The sequence below is a fragment of the Streptopelia decaocto genome (assembly GCF_964273445.1).
Source record: "Streptopelia decaocto genome assembly, chromosome: 20".
Classification (NCBI taxonomy): domain Eukaryota; kingdom Metazoa; phylum Chordata; class Aves; order Columbiformes; family Columbidae; genus Streptopelia; species Streptopelia decaocto.
In genome coordinates, this window is record NC_138675.1 from 4,211,351 (window position 1) to 4,228,555 (window position 17,205).

Sequence of the window (17,205 nt, forward strand, 5' to 3'; positions counted from 1 at the left end):
CACATGGGGGTCCTGTTTACAAAAATCCCACCCCCTATTTGACTTGCAAACAGAGGTGCTGCCAGGTCTGGAGTGTCTCTTTCGAGATTCCTGTTGTAAATGTCGTTGCAGCATTTCCCTGGAAAGCACAAACTGAAACATGCCTTGCTTTGGAAAGGACAAGGTTCTTCTCTGTCTTTTTCTGTCCATGTTCCAGAAAATGGATTTTAAGCTGTTCATCACTGAGTCCTCTCAGACCTGGTGCCACCAGATGCAAGTTAAGTTTATTCCAGTGAGACTCGGAACTGCCCATACAAATAGGAGGGTTTTTTTCCCTTTGAGTTGGGGGTAGCAGAAGGCAGTCAGATGAGAGGAATACAGCTCTGCCCTCCCAGTCAGTGTGGCTTTTGGGGGAGTGATCGCAGGAACCTGCTTTTGAAGGTTCTGAGGACATGGAGGAGACAGAGCTGGCCGTGCTCAGCAGCATTTGAAATTGAGAAGCGTTCGGGAGTCACAGAGCTGGCGTCCGTCAGGAGATGGGTGTCAGAAGCTGATCTGGACATGCAGATATGATTCTTCATTCATTCGCGCACCCTGTCCTGCACACTGACTGACCCACGCTTCTCTACACACATTTATATATAGCATTTAGATTTCCCAGTAGAGTCTCGGACAGAGATCCCTTTCCACAATCTCTCACTGACGCACACATACCCAGGGATATTTTCCTTTACAGTCCCATGTTCTTTACTCTGCCTGTTGCTATAGTGGGGTAAAGTAGTCACCAGGAGCTTTCCCTTTACAAGCTTTCTCAAAGTTCTCCTTTTCTTAGCCTGTTGGCTACGTCTCTTAGAAAGGGAATATTGGCTTTGTTTTCAACAAGGGGGGTTTCTCTTCATAATTTCCCAGGGAAACTCCACTTGGGAGAACATACATGATGAGTGCCGGGTTCTTGGCCATTATCCTGTAGCCCCCAAGTCGATATGTGTTCCCTCCCAAGCAGAATAAAGGACAGAGCCCTGGCTGGGATGTCCCATCCCCCAGTATCAGACCTTGCACTCCATTTGGGCTGTTTTGCTTTTCCTTCCATATATAGTGTGCTGCTGCCGGCTATTTTTAGCCCCTTTTTTGCTAGCTTCGGATCCTTTGTGATACGATAGCTGCTCCGAGACAGACAGATCTCTGCTCTTTGGCAATGCCCACAAATGGAGAGCAGCAGCAAGGGGAGAGGGAGCCCTTTTATTATCACATAGAAAAGGAGAGAAAAATGCGGTGCAGGGGAGGGGAATGTAGACTCGGGGACATTGCCCCTTGTGCCTTCCAGGGCTGTGCACTTTTCACAGGGATTTGTTTTCCAGCCACTGTCCTGCATCACTTTTGTCTTCTTGAGGGTATGGGAAGGGTTTTCTACTCTTATGGTTAGGTGTCTGTGCAAATAAATGAAGGTTGTCTTGGCTTTGGGGGCTTTGTTGGTGGAAAAGCAGAATGCAAGGTGTTTGAGGGGGGGTGAGGGGATTAAACCCAGGCTAGTGAAACCTGAACTCAAGCTCAGACTTTGCAAAGCTCAAAGAAAGGCCTGAAAACTCCCCCTTTCCTATGGGTTTTGCATCTCATTGTTTGCACAAATTGAGAGGTCTAGCCACATGGATACCAAAGAGCAGGTGTGTTGATGAGAGACATTTAAAAAGGAGCTGGTCTCCTACAACATTTAATTTTCTCAAGTGTTAAAATACTGGTTTTCTTGCATCTTTTATCTGGATTTGTGATGTCTGTGAGGCCTGAACCAAGCTGGAATTTGTAAAACTGATTGGAGATGTGGGATTGAAAAAGGGGGTCTCCCCTCTTTTTTGTGTGCTGCAGGTTAGGATAAAGAAGGAAGGGGGTTGGCTGGATTTCAGGGCAGCTGTTAAAGCTAGTAAAAATCACACTTAATAGTTTAATTTCCTATCTGATCCTATCTGTGGTATTCTTTCTCCCTTGCAGTTTGGCACAAGCTGGCTAGAGTTTTTCTGTGTAGTGCTTGGAGCTCAGGGCATTGAGAAGGAGCCTAGGGGATTGTTCTACAGGTCCAAAAAGAGAGAAAAAGCAGAACAGGGAAAGCAGATTTAACAGAAAGAGAGAAGTGTTAGACCTGGTAGGGATTTCATGGGTTTAATCTCTTCAGTTGGGTCATAGGATTACACTGAAATGGAGGTAGAGAAGAGAGAAAAAGAGGTGAAAAGGGGAACTGCTTTAAAACAAGATGAAATTATTTAATATGTGTGTGAAAAATAAAGTTGATGGCTTTGGTAGGGTGTTGGAGGGGCCACGGGAGTGGGCCAAGTGGGGAAGCACAGATGAAGGGATCCTGCCTCTGGGGATGGAGTAATTTCCTTCTGACAAGTCTTGTTATTGGACACTGTGGGGCATGCCTGTGCGTTTCATGTCCTTTAAGATTAATACTGACCCGTGGTGGGGTGCGAGGACAAAAAGCTACAACCTGAGCCAAACACCACGTTGTCTTTTGCACGTACCATGTACACAGGCAATGAGAGCAGCAGCACTTGTGCTGCATGAACACAGCTCTACTGGGCAGTATTGAAACAGGAATACGACTGTCATGGTCTTGCACATGTTAGTGCCTGTTGCAGGCAGTCTCTTCTGTACAGTCCTGTGGAAGCTGATGGCTCTGAACTTGACTTTGCTCCTTGATGAGGTCTTGTGTGTGCAGAAATGCTCTCATGTATGTGCATACCTGTGCGTATGGCATCACTGGCTGTCATCCCCCAAATCCTAGGGGTCCATTTTCAGGTCTTGGATCTGCTGAGCCGTGGCTGTGTTTGGTGCCTTCCTTTTCCACTGTGTTTCAAGGCAGTGCTGATTTGGTTTGAGCTGGACCCAGTGCCCAGAACCTCCATTCTGCTGCCAGTGTACCTGCCTATGCTGGCTCCCTGTGAAAGAGTGTGCTTGCCCATGAGAGCTGGAGTGATTGGAAAAGATGACGAGGGAGGTTTGAAGGAATCCTGCACACCGTAAATCTTTACTCTGCAGGAGAAAGCAAGAGGGAGAGGAGGAGGAGCGCTGTGTCAGACTGAAGCCTAAATGAGTCCAAGCTGGCACGTCAGAGCAATCTTTATTTCCTCCTTTACACTGATATTGGGTGACCTCCAGATGTGTGTTCTTCCCCTCCTGGTGGCCTGTGAAACTGCCTGAGGGAGGAGGGGAGGGAGAGGCCCAAGGAAGGACAGTTTGTGCTTATTCTTCCTCTTTGTGATCAGGTAGACGAAGCCCTTCCTGCCCTTTCCCCAACCCACACTGCAGAGAACAGGCTTTCTGCCCTTCTCTGGAGCCAACAGCAGGGCAACAGCTCCGTCTGTCCTCAGTCCAAATCCTGATGGAGAGAAGGCTGTTTCTTACCTGTCTTGCACTTGTATGGACTTTTCCCTTTCCTGGTCTCAGTGGAAGCTGTTCCTGGCTGCTCAGAAAGCTCCCTGTGGGTTTCAGCAGCCTTCACTGAGCTGCGGCCCCTTTTCATGTGGAGAATAGGAGCTCTCTGGTCATTGGGAAGGAAGGAAGTTGCGTGGAAAGAAACCTTACAAAATCAACAGGGAAGGACTGCAACACCTATGGGGCACTATCCTATCTCTGTCTCGCCTTCTGCAGTCCTCACCCCCGCTCCTCACTGCCGAGCTTCTCATACATACAGCCTTTGCGGCTCTTCCCTCACCTTCACCCATTGCTACCTCTGCAGCTTCTCTGCTCTGCACGTCTCCATTCTGCCCTCCTCCTGCTCCACCCCGTACATTGTCTTGCTGTGTTTCCCTTCTCTGTTTTGCACCATGCCATCCCCAACACACGCAGTGTATCTCACGTGTTCCTGCCCCCCCTTACACATGCAGACACACTGCCTCTCTGCCCCTCCTGCCATTTACAGGCACACACAAGGACAGACCTGTACAAACCTCGGCATATTGGCGTTGGTCTCACTTCCAGTAAAATTACTTTTTCTTCATATTAGGCCAAGGCAAGAGTGCAGAGACATTTATGAAACTTTGTTTAATGTACTGAAAAGCCATCGGCTAGAACATTTAGGAAATTGATTTTCCTGGCATTGATGAACTCTTTTTATTTTACCCCAGTATTAATTACTTTTTTTTTTAAAACAAATTAATTTAAGAGTCGTAAAACCTAACAAGTGAGCCAAACGTCAGTAGATCATGTTCCCATCTCCCCTTACTCCCCCTCCCCGCTACTAGAGCTGGTATGGGAGGAGAAGAAATACCAGCGCCTTGCGTGACTCTCTCACTTTGATTCTCTGTAGGGGAAGCTTCATCGCTGCGAGATTATGCCGCCACCACCATGAATGAGTTCCTGGGCATGTTTGGCTACGATGATCAGAACATGCGGGATGAGCTGGCCCGCAAGATCAGCTTTGACAAGCTGAACGCTGCTACCTCAGAGGCCACTGCGGCTGCTGCCTCTCTCCCCGGCGAGGATGCCATGAGCAAACGAGCCCGCTTCTCCAAGTACGAGGAGTACATCCGCAAACTGAAAGCTGGAGAGCAGCTCTCTTGGCCCATGCACTTGGCCAAATCTGAGGAGCTGGGCTCCAAGCTCGGCAAAGAAACTTCCTCAGTGCTGGCACAGCCCATTCGGGTGCCAGGTCCAGATGCCTCCATGCTGACGGAGACCAAAGCCACCATCCTGCCGCTGCCCTCTCCCAGCAGTTCCCAGATGCAAGGCCTGATGTCACGGGCCTCCAAATACGACTTCTTCATTCAAAAGCTGAAGACGGGTGAGAGCATCAGGCCACAAAATGGCAACACTTACAAGAAGGCCTCCAAGTATGACCTAGAAAACGTCAAGTACTTGCACCTTTTCAAGCCTGGAGAAGGAAGCCCAGACATGGGAGGAGCCATCGCCTTCAAGACAGGCAAGGTGGGCCGGCCTTCCAAATATGATGTGAGGAACATTCAGAAGCTTACTCCAGTAAAAGCTCCAACACCCAGCCTGGCCCCTGCGCCCCTCGCCAGTACCCCCGGCAGCACTCCTGTGGCTGGGCCAGAGCAGTCTGTCTCATTGCCATTCAACACTCCTGAGTACCTGAAGTCAACTTTCTCCAAGACAGACTCCATCACAACTGGAACAGTCTCTACAGTAAAGTAAGTGTCCTTTCACTTATCTTTGTATTAGTGGAGGATCATACCTGAAGTGTGTTTGGATCAGTGGGCAATTCCAGTGCGTATGATGATAAATACTGCACTGTTCATGTGATGCTTTGGCTTTTGTTTTTTTTTTTCTCTCTGTTGGAGTGTCTGATCCTCTGTTGCACCTTAAATCTCTTATCTTATTTGCACTAAGGATGTGGCCTGCCATCAGCAGTCACAACCATGAATCTAGAGCCCACTGGTTCCTGGGTTTGTATGTTAAAATGAAAGATGAGGGAATGTGGTGCTGTTAGCACTCTAAGGTCAAGGTTGTAGCTACTTTACTTTCTCCTTCTGGTTCCCTGGCATCCAGCTGTGTCTGTAGGAGAACCTGATTCTTGCTTCCATTTAACTCAATGGCAAAACTCTGCTGACTTTACCATTAGCAAGGCGGGGCTTTTTGTTTGTCCCAGAACTCAGAAGACATTTTGGTGCCTAATTCCCATCAATTTTCATAGGACTTAGGCATATACACACTCTGTGGGGCCAGGCCTGTGTCTTCTCAATTTGTGTGTTCCCTACACAAATAGAGGTGATTCAATTACCCCTTAGACTGGGCAAACTCATTAGCCCAATTACCACTAATAACCTCCTACACATATGTTGCTGGCAATCTCTGCAGTGATGCCATTGACTGAATGGAGATATCTGAAGGCCTTGCCAAGCCTTGGATTGCTTTTTAATGTGGCTTCCAGAGGTGGTAGCTGTAGAAAAGATACATATGTATGTGAGGCTGCAACAGGGAGTGAGGGACTTCTCTGCTTTCTTGTCATGGTTTGGATTTACTCATTTCTCACTCTGAATTTGGTGCTGTTGTGAGCTGTGAATCCCATGGGGTCGTTTGTGGTAAGTCTAGGACCTCTGGCCTTGCCCTCTGGTAAGGAAGAAGACTGGTTTATGTTTAATAGTGGGCCTTGGAGGCCTTGGGCTGAATCCTCACTCGAGCGGTCTTTGCTGTCTCAAGCAGGTCTCATTCCCCACTTACGGTGTTTCCGCACCTGGAAGACAGAGCTAATGGTACTATCTTCATGTGAAAGTCACCTCCCAGCTGCTTGAAGACAGATTTGGGAGCTCTATGGTTAAGGTGTATGGGAAAGGGCAGAGGATTATTAACATTTGCATCTGGCCTCTGCTCAGGATGAACCCTGTATGTGCTCCAGATGGCAGGCAGGGACTCCTATTAAAAAACACTGTGGTGTAAATATTCTGTAGGCACAGTGCCTTGTTGTGATGGGTGACTTGGCCAGGGACTCTGTGCCTGAAGAGTCCACAGAATGCTTGGCTGCCTGGAGTTCAGTGTCCATCCTAGAGCTGTGCTTGGGGGCTGTGAGACTCTTCTTCTCTGCTTTGGTGTTGCACTGGAATCCCAGTTTGATTTCCTTTCCTTTGCTCATTTCCTGCCACCTGCAGCTGTGGGTTTGCAGCACCCTGGTGATCCCTCCTCTGGCCACAGAACTTCCTCGACTGGGGCATCATGATGGGCTTGCAACAGGAATGGAGGTGGCCAGGGACTTAACTGGCAGTTCTCAGTGTCCTCATCACACACTGGGGTACAGAAGAGGCTCTGGTCCCTACTCCTTCAGGGTGCTTACTAGATAACACACTTTTGTGACAAAAGACAGCAGCCCATTAATTGTGCTGGTGGAGGAAGTGCTAACTGTGGTGCCTGGGATCTGGGGTTCCCTTCACAGTTTCCACTGGGACCAAATAACCTGCCAGGAATCACCCCTTACTCTCACACACATGCACTAGCCATGCGTTTAAATGCCTACCATCTAATGCTATTAACCTGCCCTGAACTAATCTACCACTTCAAGTGAACTCTGTGCGAAAGTGTCCTTGTTTAAATCAGGGTACTGAGCTGTCTGGAGGCTGGTTGGGGGAAAACTGAGGAGGAAGACTGCATACAGCCTGTCTGGCATTGCTTTGCTGTGCCACTGTCTCGTAGGTAGCCTGGAGTCTGGCCCTATATCTCTTTTTCCTCTTGCTGAATTCATAGAGTATGTAACTTTTGTCTGCTTCCTAATGAAGTAACCCAGACTTACATGACAGTTGAGTCCAGTTGGGTTGATTTTCTCATTGATTAAAATACATAAATACCATTGCTGCCCTATTTGTCCGTTGGAGTTGGGACATACGTGTAAAAAGGGAGGCCAGTAAAGCCCCATCTAGGGCGCTGTAGCCACGTTGCCAGGACTGGGTAGCAGTAGGAAATGTGTAGTAGTTCACGGCATGGCTGAAGCACAGTCTTCTCCCACAGTTGAGGCTTTCTGTGCACATAAGGGCAGCATTGCAAGATGCTCCAGGGATGTGTTTGTTTTCATGTGGCCATCACTTGTTTGTATATGGGTATTTAGTTTTTTTCTGTGGAAAAAAAACAGGTTTTTGTGGTTGCTCTTACTTTATCCAACAAACTGAACTAAGTCCTGCAAAGAGAGAACACTCAGGAGGGGTGATGGGTGGACTGTGTGGTTCCCTAGGAAAAGAAGGCACAGGATTTGGAGGGTATGGGTGAGGGAGGTTAAACCCATGGGTGTCTTTCTGGGCCCTCTGTCCCGGTGTGTCAGTGGTGTGTGAGAGAAACAAGGAGCTTAGACTGTGCCGTGTTCGTGCCTGCTAACCAGCTCTGTCCTGTGTGTTTCTCATTAGGAACGGATTACCCACTGACAAACCAGCTGTCAGCGAAGACGTAAATATTTACCAGAAGTATATTGCCAGGTAGGCAAAACTCTCACTTTCTTGGGGAGACGGCTGGAAGTAAGAGGGTGGAGTGGTGGTGGGAGAGATGAGGTCTTGTCCATCTGGATCAAGTGTTTAAACCAGTCACTGGCACTTCCATTTCCCTCTGGCATCTGTACTTGCTCTGTTCCCCAGCTTGGGAGAGCAGTAGCTGCGAGAGGTGTACAAGCATGCCAAGAGCGTGCTCCGCTCCCCAGAGCTGTTAGACTTTGTGACAAATAGTGGAAAAATGTTTCACTGCAGAAGCCCAGGATTTAAATGGGAGCGCTGACTCTTGACTGTCATTCTTTCTGTCCATTGCTGTGCTGTGTTCAACCTCTCATGTCCAGTGCCTGCGGGATGCAACCAGAGAACATCTCACCTCTGGGAATCTAGACTGAAGGAATTCACTAGTGACTCAACTTAGGCAGGTCTCGGCATCAATGTGGGATGTTTATCCTAGGAAATTTTGCAGCTCATTTATATGAGAAACCTTCACTGAATAAGGTGCAGACTAGGGCACCTTATCACAGCTCTGGGCAAGCTTAGGTCAGGAATGAGTGATGCTGAGAGGGAGCCCAAGGTGGTTGTGGTCAGAGTGAGTAATGCCATGAGAGCCAGAGGGACAGAGGAGATTATAGCATAAAACCTGCCTGGTTTATAGTTCATGATGTCAAGGGTCCATCAGCCTTTGCCCCTGGCCTGTTGGATCCTCCATTTGTACAGTGAGGACACTCACTGCAAACACCCTTTGTACACAGAAGCAGCTGCTGGGGGGTTGTGAGGGAAGATCTTGGCACATCAGCAGGGGAAAGGGGTGGGAGCAGTGCCCTCCCTAGCTGGGGAGTGGAACGAGATGCGATTTCCTGTCCATCCCTTTTGCCCAAATCCCTGATGTAGGAGAGGGGGCAGAAGACCCCCTGGAAAGAGGACAGTTGCAGCTCCTCAAGCAGCGATGCCTATAGTGCATGTGGCAACTCACTGCCTCCTGGGAGAGCAGAGGATTGAAAGCAGTGGGGTTTAAGCCCAGTTTTGCATGAGGCAGAAGGAACAGCGCCCTTTTTGTTGCTGAGGCTGCAGGGATTGCCGGTGTTGCAGTGAGAGAGGAGATGCCACCCTTTGTGTCCCCGATTTCCCTCTCAAGCAGAGAACGGTATAAACACTTCGCCCACATCCACTGTGCAAGCCCCTTCCCCTGGGTCAGGCAGGTAACTGGGGGAGGCTTGTGAGATCGCTAAGGGACACCACATCCTGCTCAAAAAGCTCCGCAAGCCGCCCGTTGGCAGCGCAGCCACTTCCCTTCAATTTACACACAATTTTAAAAACAGTTTAAAGCCTTAAAATCAAGGGGTGGGGGGAGAGAGGCACGACACTCTGTGTCTGTATTGCATAATTAGCTTAATGAGTTTGCCAAAGCCACTGCCAAAAGCTGCCCAGGGATAATCTATTATCTCACACAACAAAACAAAACCTCTTACTTAGCTAGTTTGGGTTGGGTTGTTTCCCCCACCCCCCATATATTTATAATTAAAAAAAAAAGACCACAGAAAAAATTATTATTATTATTATTATTATTAGTGCCTCAGCAGATGGTGCTTCTGGCAGCACTTGCTTAAATATTTATTTCTGTGTGGGTTTCCTCCCCCCTTGTAATTGGGGTGGGTTTTTTTCTTCCTTCTTTCATATCATCGTTACAGGGTAATGAGTCTGTAAACACTCTCTAAGCTTGCTGACTTCTTTATTTATTATTTTTATTATTATTTATTTCTCTTGGTTTTTCTTTCTAACTCTTGCCAGATCAAGACTAGTTCTTTCTGGCCAAAAAAAAAAGTGAAGTGATTAAAGTAAGGGAAGGGGGAGGGGGTTGTTCTGGTGAAAATGAAGCTGTGTGCCTGTGTGGACAGTTTAGGGGTTTGGATTTGCATATCAGTGTGAATAAATGGTCTGTGAGTTTCCTTGTTTCAGGTGTGTTTGTGTCTGATCACGTGCATGGAAATTGTGGGTACGCTCATGTAAATTAAGAGGGGTGTTGATGTACCTTAGAGTATGTGCATGTAAATGTGCACGTGTGTATGCGTGTAAGTAAGTGTGTGGGGTGTAAGCTTTCCTGTTATGAAAAAGCTAAACAGATGCTGTGCTTTAAAAATTCATAGCTTTGAACTGTTTCAAGTGTCAGAAGAAACACAGGATAAATATAACCCTTTAGGAGCCTAACCTTCCCGGCTGAGAGAGCAGAATTTCCCCGCTGTGCTGTGTTTGCTGCTTCCCTCCTTCCCCGAGCACAGGGTTTGGTGAACACTTGCCTCTCCCTTCCTGCGCTGCAGACACCACACACACTGTCCGCGGCGCGTGGAAGGGAGGGCAGGAGCCTCAAGTGCTTGTTTGGCTCTTGCTTTTAAACCTGAGTCCATGAGTTACTCCTGCTAGGAGCAAGTAACTCATCCCAGCAGTCAGATCTCTTCCGTGTCTGGCCCTTTTGTTGCAGTTAGCATCGCTGGTCATTTTGCATCCTCACTTTTGATAGTATTTTGGACTGGTTTGTTTCAAATATGTGTATTTGTCAGTGAGGTCTTTATCTTCCCCCGCACCCTGCCTGGCCTCCACAGCTCTCCAGCCCTTTGCTCTCGCGTTCCCCTTTCAGGGAGGAAACTTTCCGCAGAGCAGTTTCTTTCCTTTAAAGCTGTTCACATAAAGCCCCGGACTAGCAGGACCAGTTGGTTCGATTTGCTGCCGAGCTGTGTGTACCTGGCTAATGCCACGGTGACTCAGTGCTGCCTGTGCCCTGTACGAGCCTCGCAGTTGCCCAGGCGGTGAGCAGGAATTGCTTCCTCTGCTTTCAGCTCCACACCTTTGTTTGTGCAGCCAGCCTCGCTGTTTGCCTTGTGGTTTGTTTCTTCTCCGCTGCTGAGGTTTGTTCCAGTTTCTCAATCACCTGTTCTGACGTGATCCTGATTTCCTGCAGTATTTCTTCTCCTTCCCCAGGGAAAGGCATGTCTGCTCCTGGCATCTGTCCCTGTCTCCCTTTGTGAATGCTGAGGCAAAGAAGTCATTTAATTTTTTAGCAATGTCTATCTTTTCTGTCAATTAAGTCCCCTTTCCATCTCCTAGAGGCCCTGCTGTCTCCACAGTTGACCTCCTCTTCCTTACTGTGCTTCAGAAATGCCGTATTTAGTACGGCTTTTCATCCTGACTTTTTCTGTCCTGTAGCTTAGTGTTACCTCACCTTATGACAATCCATAGTCTTCCCTGCTCCTGCCCAATTCCTTGATTGCCCCAGGACACCCTCACTCCTCTCATTTTTTCTTCTTATCCGTTGCCCTTCCTTGTTTCTCTCCCATGCCCTTTATCGTATGCACTCCTGCTGTGTTTAGCACTAAGTGACGTGAGGAACCTTTGAGGAACCTTTGAGCAGATGGTACTTTATCTTTGAATGTTTCCCCTCTGAGTCTCCTTCTCTCCACTGCTTTTCGCTTTCAAGCTCTTCAGCTCTTCCAGGGTCCTATAGAGTATACATCAGAGAGTTCATTGCACTGATTAGCCTGTTACTGGATCATCCCCTTTTGCCAATTACTGATATGTCTGTCTGTCAGTACATTCTGTGCACTGTCTGTTTGTATGTAGATATTCTATGGCCTTTCTAGGGTTTTTTTCCAGCCGGTGTTTCAGGAGTCTCCAGATTTGCTGTGTGGAATGCTCAGTGGTGGCCTGCAGAAACAGATTAGGTGCATGTTGTTGGCTGCTGCTTCTTGTGTCTACTTTTAATTGCACTGAAGGCAGGCTGAAAACCCCGTTCTTTTGCATTGCACTGCTTTTTGTTGTGAGCAAATACTGTATCCACATGGAAACTAATGATTAGCAGGGCTGTCATGCATGGGAGAAGATGCAGGGACAAGATGGTCAGCCTGTAACGCTTCGTTCTGTTCTTGTTGATCCATCTTGCTTATCTTTCCATTGATCTGTCCATCTTATTGAAAGTTCCTATATAATCTTGCCGCGATCATCTTCTCTCTGTGTCGTTTACCATCTAATCCACTGGTTTGCAATCCTCTCTGTAGTGTAACACCATACTGTGATTAAAAATACATCCTGAGACATAAATTGTACAAACAGATAAATGCCTGAGCTTTTCTGAGGTCCTGCTAGATGGATGTATACCTAAAATTTAGAATCCGTATTTGACCAATGCTTATTTGTCTCCTTCTGGCATAGGGGATTCTGGAACTCACTGCTGTGGTATCTAAACTCATATACAAGAATTTTAGAATTGTATGATATTTAATTCAAAGATCCCTCCTTTCTTACTCTTCCCCAAGTAAGCATCTTAGATAATGGTGATGAATTTCAAAGGGAAAGACAGATTAGGGCTGTACAAGACCTGAATGATCCTGCTCAAGAAGCACCTTTAAATAGTGACAAACAAGAAGAGGAGGGTGGGTGGATCACCATCCTTGGAGGAGATAAAGGAGATGGGGTTTAATGCCATAAACACGTGGAGTGAAAGCAGGAATGGGACTTATATTTGTACCTTACCTGTAGGCACTAGTGTTGGGATGCGGTTTCATTCATTCTTTCTGTCCTTCTCTCATGTTTGCAGGTTCTCTGGCAGTCAGCACTGTGGACATATACACTGTGCATACCAGTATCGAGAACATTACCACTGCCTTGACCCAGAGTGCAACTACCAGGTAAAAAGATAGTAAAAGTTATTAGCACAGCTACCTGAATATTAAAGGAGTACAACCTAGGGGAAATGTCCTCCTGTGCTTTCCCCCGCCATGCACACACACACCTCTTCACTTTTCCACTCTGAAAGAGGGCAAGATATATTTTGAACTTACTAAGATCCTATTTTGTTCCCATTTAATCCAATCCAACACCATTTAACCAAACCCAGACCACTGTAATGAAGAGCAGAATATAGATAGTTCAAGTCAGTGGGAACTACTCCAGTGAAACCAAGGGAATAAATTCTGCTGTGTTACAAATTGTGCCTGAAACGAGGGAATGCTGATCTGTTAGTCTGTCTCTTTCCCTCCTGCTGCCTGAGTGACATTGTAGCAGCAGTATCTGCAACAAAACACCCAATAAGACCAGCAGCAGGCTGGGATTTGTGGGGAGAGGTGGGGGCAGGAGCATGTGGGATGCTGTCATGACTGGGAGAACTGCCAGGGTAGCGACGTCAAGCCAGCCGAGTCCCGTGCTGTGTTTGTTTACCCTCTTCCCAGGTCTGAGTTTGACACTGCCATTTCTGTGGTCAGGCTGCGTGTCTAAGTGGGAATCCCCGAGTTTGCCTCGACTGTGCATCAGTCACCACTTCAGCTCTACCCCAGGAGACCTTTGGGTCTCAGAGGAATGAGTCTGACCACAGCGTAGGAAGTTGATCTGGATCTGCTGAGCTTGACTGTGGGTTTCTATTGATCAAAGGAGAGTTTGTCTGCATATAGTGGTCCTCTTAGCCCAGCATTTGGTAATCGAGTTGAGTCTGTCCCAACTGTGACATGGATATCTCTGCACCAGAAAGAGAGAAACACAAAGGGTGGAAAGACAGAAAAACCTATTAGTATGATTGGCCTCATGATTATTTCCTAAGGAGTCTAGAAGCTGCTTGCAAAGGAGCTGTCTGGTCTCGCAGGGAATAAGGATTTAGGCTGCTTTTTAAAATGCAAATTATTTTATGGCTGAGATATATTTTAGAATAAGTAACGCTCTGTAATAAGTGGGCACAAATTAACGATGATTGGCAATAGCAATCCTGTATGTACGCCCTGGGAAATCATACCTCCAGCCTCCGAGGGATTCCTGTTGAAATCGATATCCATATATTCCTGTGCCAATACCAACGAGATTGATCAGGATTGATATTATAGGAGGAAAGAGTGGAAGCGATAATCATTTGTTTCCTGTGAGGGAGACTAGAAAAGTTGTTAAACATTAGAATACAGGCCTTTTCAATTACTCCTCAAAATAAATAGATACTGATTTATTTTTTTAAAAAAATCAGATTTACTTTCCCACCTTCACTGTTAAATATTGATATCTGTGGGAAATAGAAATGAAAACCTTCATTTTGAAGGCACTTAGCCTGCTCTGCCAGTGGGGTACCCCTTCGTTACTTCAAGCAGGTGGGTGAGAAGGATATTCTGGTCATACAGATGCAGCTCTAAGATCTGCTACCATCTTTTTCTGTGACTGGAAGAAAGTTCTGTGTCCCTGTTTTCCTAATTAATTTGTCCTACCTTGTAGGGGAGGAAGAAGACTTGCAATAGGAAAATACTATAAAAGAGCAGAGTGTCTTTCACAGTTTCTAGTCTGACATGAATGTGGCAGCCAGTGTCTCGCAAACCACTACAGTGGGTGCTCTGGAAGCCTGGATTACTCTTGTAGGCTGTTTAGTTCACTGGTTTGCTTTCTAACTATAGTAGTTCTTGAGATAGTAGCAGCTAAAATTATGTTAGAAGAATTGCAATCTTAAAGCTGCAGGGAGCATATTCTGGACGTCACCCCAGTGTCACGTTCACAACTTTTCACCTGTATATACTTCACCAAGAAGATACATGCACACAACTCTTCAGTCTGGCTCTCTTGGGGTGATTACTGCTGAGCTTTAAACTCCTGGTACCATAAGTTTCTTAACAACAACAACTACCCCTGCCACCCACCCACTCCCATCACGTGTCTCACTGTCTGTCTCTGTATCTCTCCAGAGATTCACTAGTAAACAGGATGTGATTCGGCATTACAACATGCACAAGAAACGTGATAATTCCCTCCAGCACGGCTTCATGCGCTTCAGCCCCTTGGATGACTGCAGCGTGTACTATCACGGCTGCCACCTGAACGGGAAAAGCACACACTACCACTGCATGCAGGTAACCGCTGGACCGGGAACAGAGGGCAGCCCGCCAGGCAAAACAAGAGCCACTGTTTGAGCTGGGTCCTTTTTGGGGTGGACTGAAAGGATTCTTGAGTTCTGGCAGCCCAGCACTTCTTGTTAGAGAGCAAGGGGCTGCCCTGAGGCAAGGGGGTGACAATGTGCCGAAGTTAAAACACAGTAATCAGGCAGCCCTTGGTGAAAGCTTTTGTGCCCTGAAAACTCAGATCTCTCTTCCTGCCCTATCCCAACAGTTTAAGACCCCAGTTAAAGTCACAAGGCCTTAATCACATGCTTAAATGCTTTGCTGGGATAGACTTCAGCATATGTTTAACTTGGAATCAGGTAAGCTTTCTGAAGTCAATGAGGCTTAAGCACATACTTAAATGTTAGGCATGCACTCAAGTACTGTCCTGAATAGGGGTTGGTTTGAGTATGTGCTTACAACATTTGATAAATTGTGAACTTCATGTGACTTTCTTTTGATGACATTTTTTGTTATGCTTCTGTAATATTGATTGTTCACTTTCTTCAATTGACCAGGATGAGATTTGTTTAATTTTTTTAGAGCACAAGGAATGTTTCACAGCTTTAAGTCACTCCGAGTTTGAATAGAGACCCTCATTGACACAACTATATATGGATAATTCCATCCTCTGCCCACTGTCTTCCAGTAAAATAATGCCCATGTAAGCAGTGTCTTACAGGAAAGGTGTCTGAATATAAATTCCCAATTAAAGAAAATACTGCTTAAATGGCAGAATTTGTGCCATCCATCTCATGGGGTTTTTTTCTTTATGTCCATAATTGGTGTGGATAAAATTCAGTTAGTTGTTTATATAAACTGACATTTTTTTAGGCTTTAGCACCAAGAGCTGCATTGCAAATTATTCCTAAGGAGGTTTTTGTTTAATTCTTTTTTTTAATGCCATGCAGGGTCTGTCTTTTTTCAAGGTGTCAGTGTGGAGAGAGAGAGGCTCTTTTATATTGGAAATAGCTGGAGATCCTTTTTTTTTTCTGGGTATTTGTCATGGGTTTTGTTATTGCCTGTTTGAATCAACCTGGGCTGAATTAAGAGGCGGTGTTTTCGTTCTCTTCACTTCTGAGATGGTGCAGGCATTGGCACACGTTGTGCTAGAGAAGGAAAAAAAATCCTCCCTCAGCAGGGCCGAGGACGTTTTCAGATTCCAGTGTTTTTTTACTCAATATGGCAAAGTTGCCCGCTTTACCCAGAGGAAGGCAGGTTTGCAGCATTCCGTCCTCGTCACACCATTCCCATTTGCTGCACGAGTTTCAAATTATTGAAGCAGTAGCCTTGCACAGTGATGGGGAAAAAGAGTCACCAGTTTGCTAAGATGAGCTGAACATAGGGGTTTATGCTTTGCTAGAATTAAACCCCGATGTAACAAGTTCAAAAGGTTATCCTTACGTTGTACCACCCTGCCTTACCTCCTAGAAGGACTAAAGAGGTAAATAACTCATTCCCACTCAATTCTGTATTCCCCAGCTAGGTGAAAGTCCTACTTTGTTCCATGTTGCTCCAAAATAACAAAAAGTAATGTCGGTGTTGTTTTCTCCTTAAGAGCAGGAACCCTGCTTACTGCCTCCCTAAGCAGGCATGATTTTCTGTAGCTGGTCTTTTATTCCTTTGCATCCTCCCCTTCTTTTCTTCCTGTTTCATGCCCAGAGAGTTTTTTTGGTGGGTTTTTTTGAGTATTTTTCCCCACAACTGATCCATCAGTCTTTATATTGGGGATTAAAGTGATGACTTAATACTCCTAGGAGAAGTGCACAAATGGAACTATTAAACGTATGTGTGCTGCACACGTGTTTGTTATTGCTGGTAATAATGGTAGGCTGTTAAAATGCTGTGCTGATGACTGACTCCCTGTTTTGGCCTGGTGTAGGTGGGTTGTAACAAGGTCTATACAAGCACCTCTGATGTGATGACCCATGAGAACTTTCACAAGAAGAACACTCAGCTCATCAATGATGGTTTTCAGCGGTTCCGCGCCACGGAGGACTGCGGCACTGTGGAGTGCCAGTTCTACGGGCAGAAAACCACCCACTTTCACTGCAGGTGAGACAGCGGGGAAGGGGAGGGATCCTGCCCCAGAGCTGTGTGGTCTGTTTGCCTCCTACTGCCAAATTGTAAATTGAGGAGTACACACAGGGACTTGATTTTCTCTGCTGTGAATGTCTCAGTGCTGCTCTTGAGACCGAACTCATGCTCCTTGGCAGATGTGATTTCCAGAATCTTGCCATAGACCACTCTGAAGGCAAGAGTGGCCTCTCTGTGATCTGAGGAAACTGTACTAGAAAATACATCCTGGAGTCATTTGGGAAAGAGATCACAGTGCTCTTCAGAGTCTGACTGAAGCAGGCCTTTAATATATTGCTAATGGCACTTCCATGCTAGAGTTCTCTCCAGCCAGCGGTCAGCCTGCTCAT

At 46.5% G+C, this 17,205-nt stretch overlaps 1 protein-coding gene across 11 annotated transcripts in view; it reads left to right on the plus strand.

Annotated features, from left to right (window-relative positions):
• Positions 1-17,205, plus strand: part of CASZ1 (castor zinc finger 1) — a gene marked incomplete at its 3' end in the record, with an annotated part of 150,419 nt that overhangs the window by 107,973 nt on the left and 25,241 nt on the right. For all 11 annotated transcript variants that reach the window (XM_082070013.1, XM_082070010.1, XM_082070005.1 and 8 more), the window contains 5 exons: positions 4,280-5,120; positions 7,815-7,883; positions 12,478-12,568; positions 14,588-14,752; positions 16,662-16,834. In XM_082070013.1, coding sequence (XP_081926139.1) covers positions 4,280-5,120; positions 7,815-7,883; positions 12,478-12,568; positions 14,588-14,752; positions 16,662-16,834 — 1,339 coding nt within the window. The remainder of the gene's footprint in view (positions 1-4,279; positions 5,121-7,814; positions 7,884-12,477; positions 12,569-14,587; positions 14,753-16,661; positions 16,835-17,205) is intronic.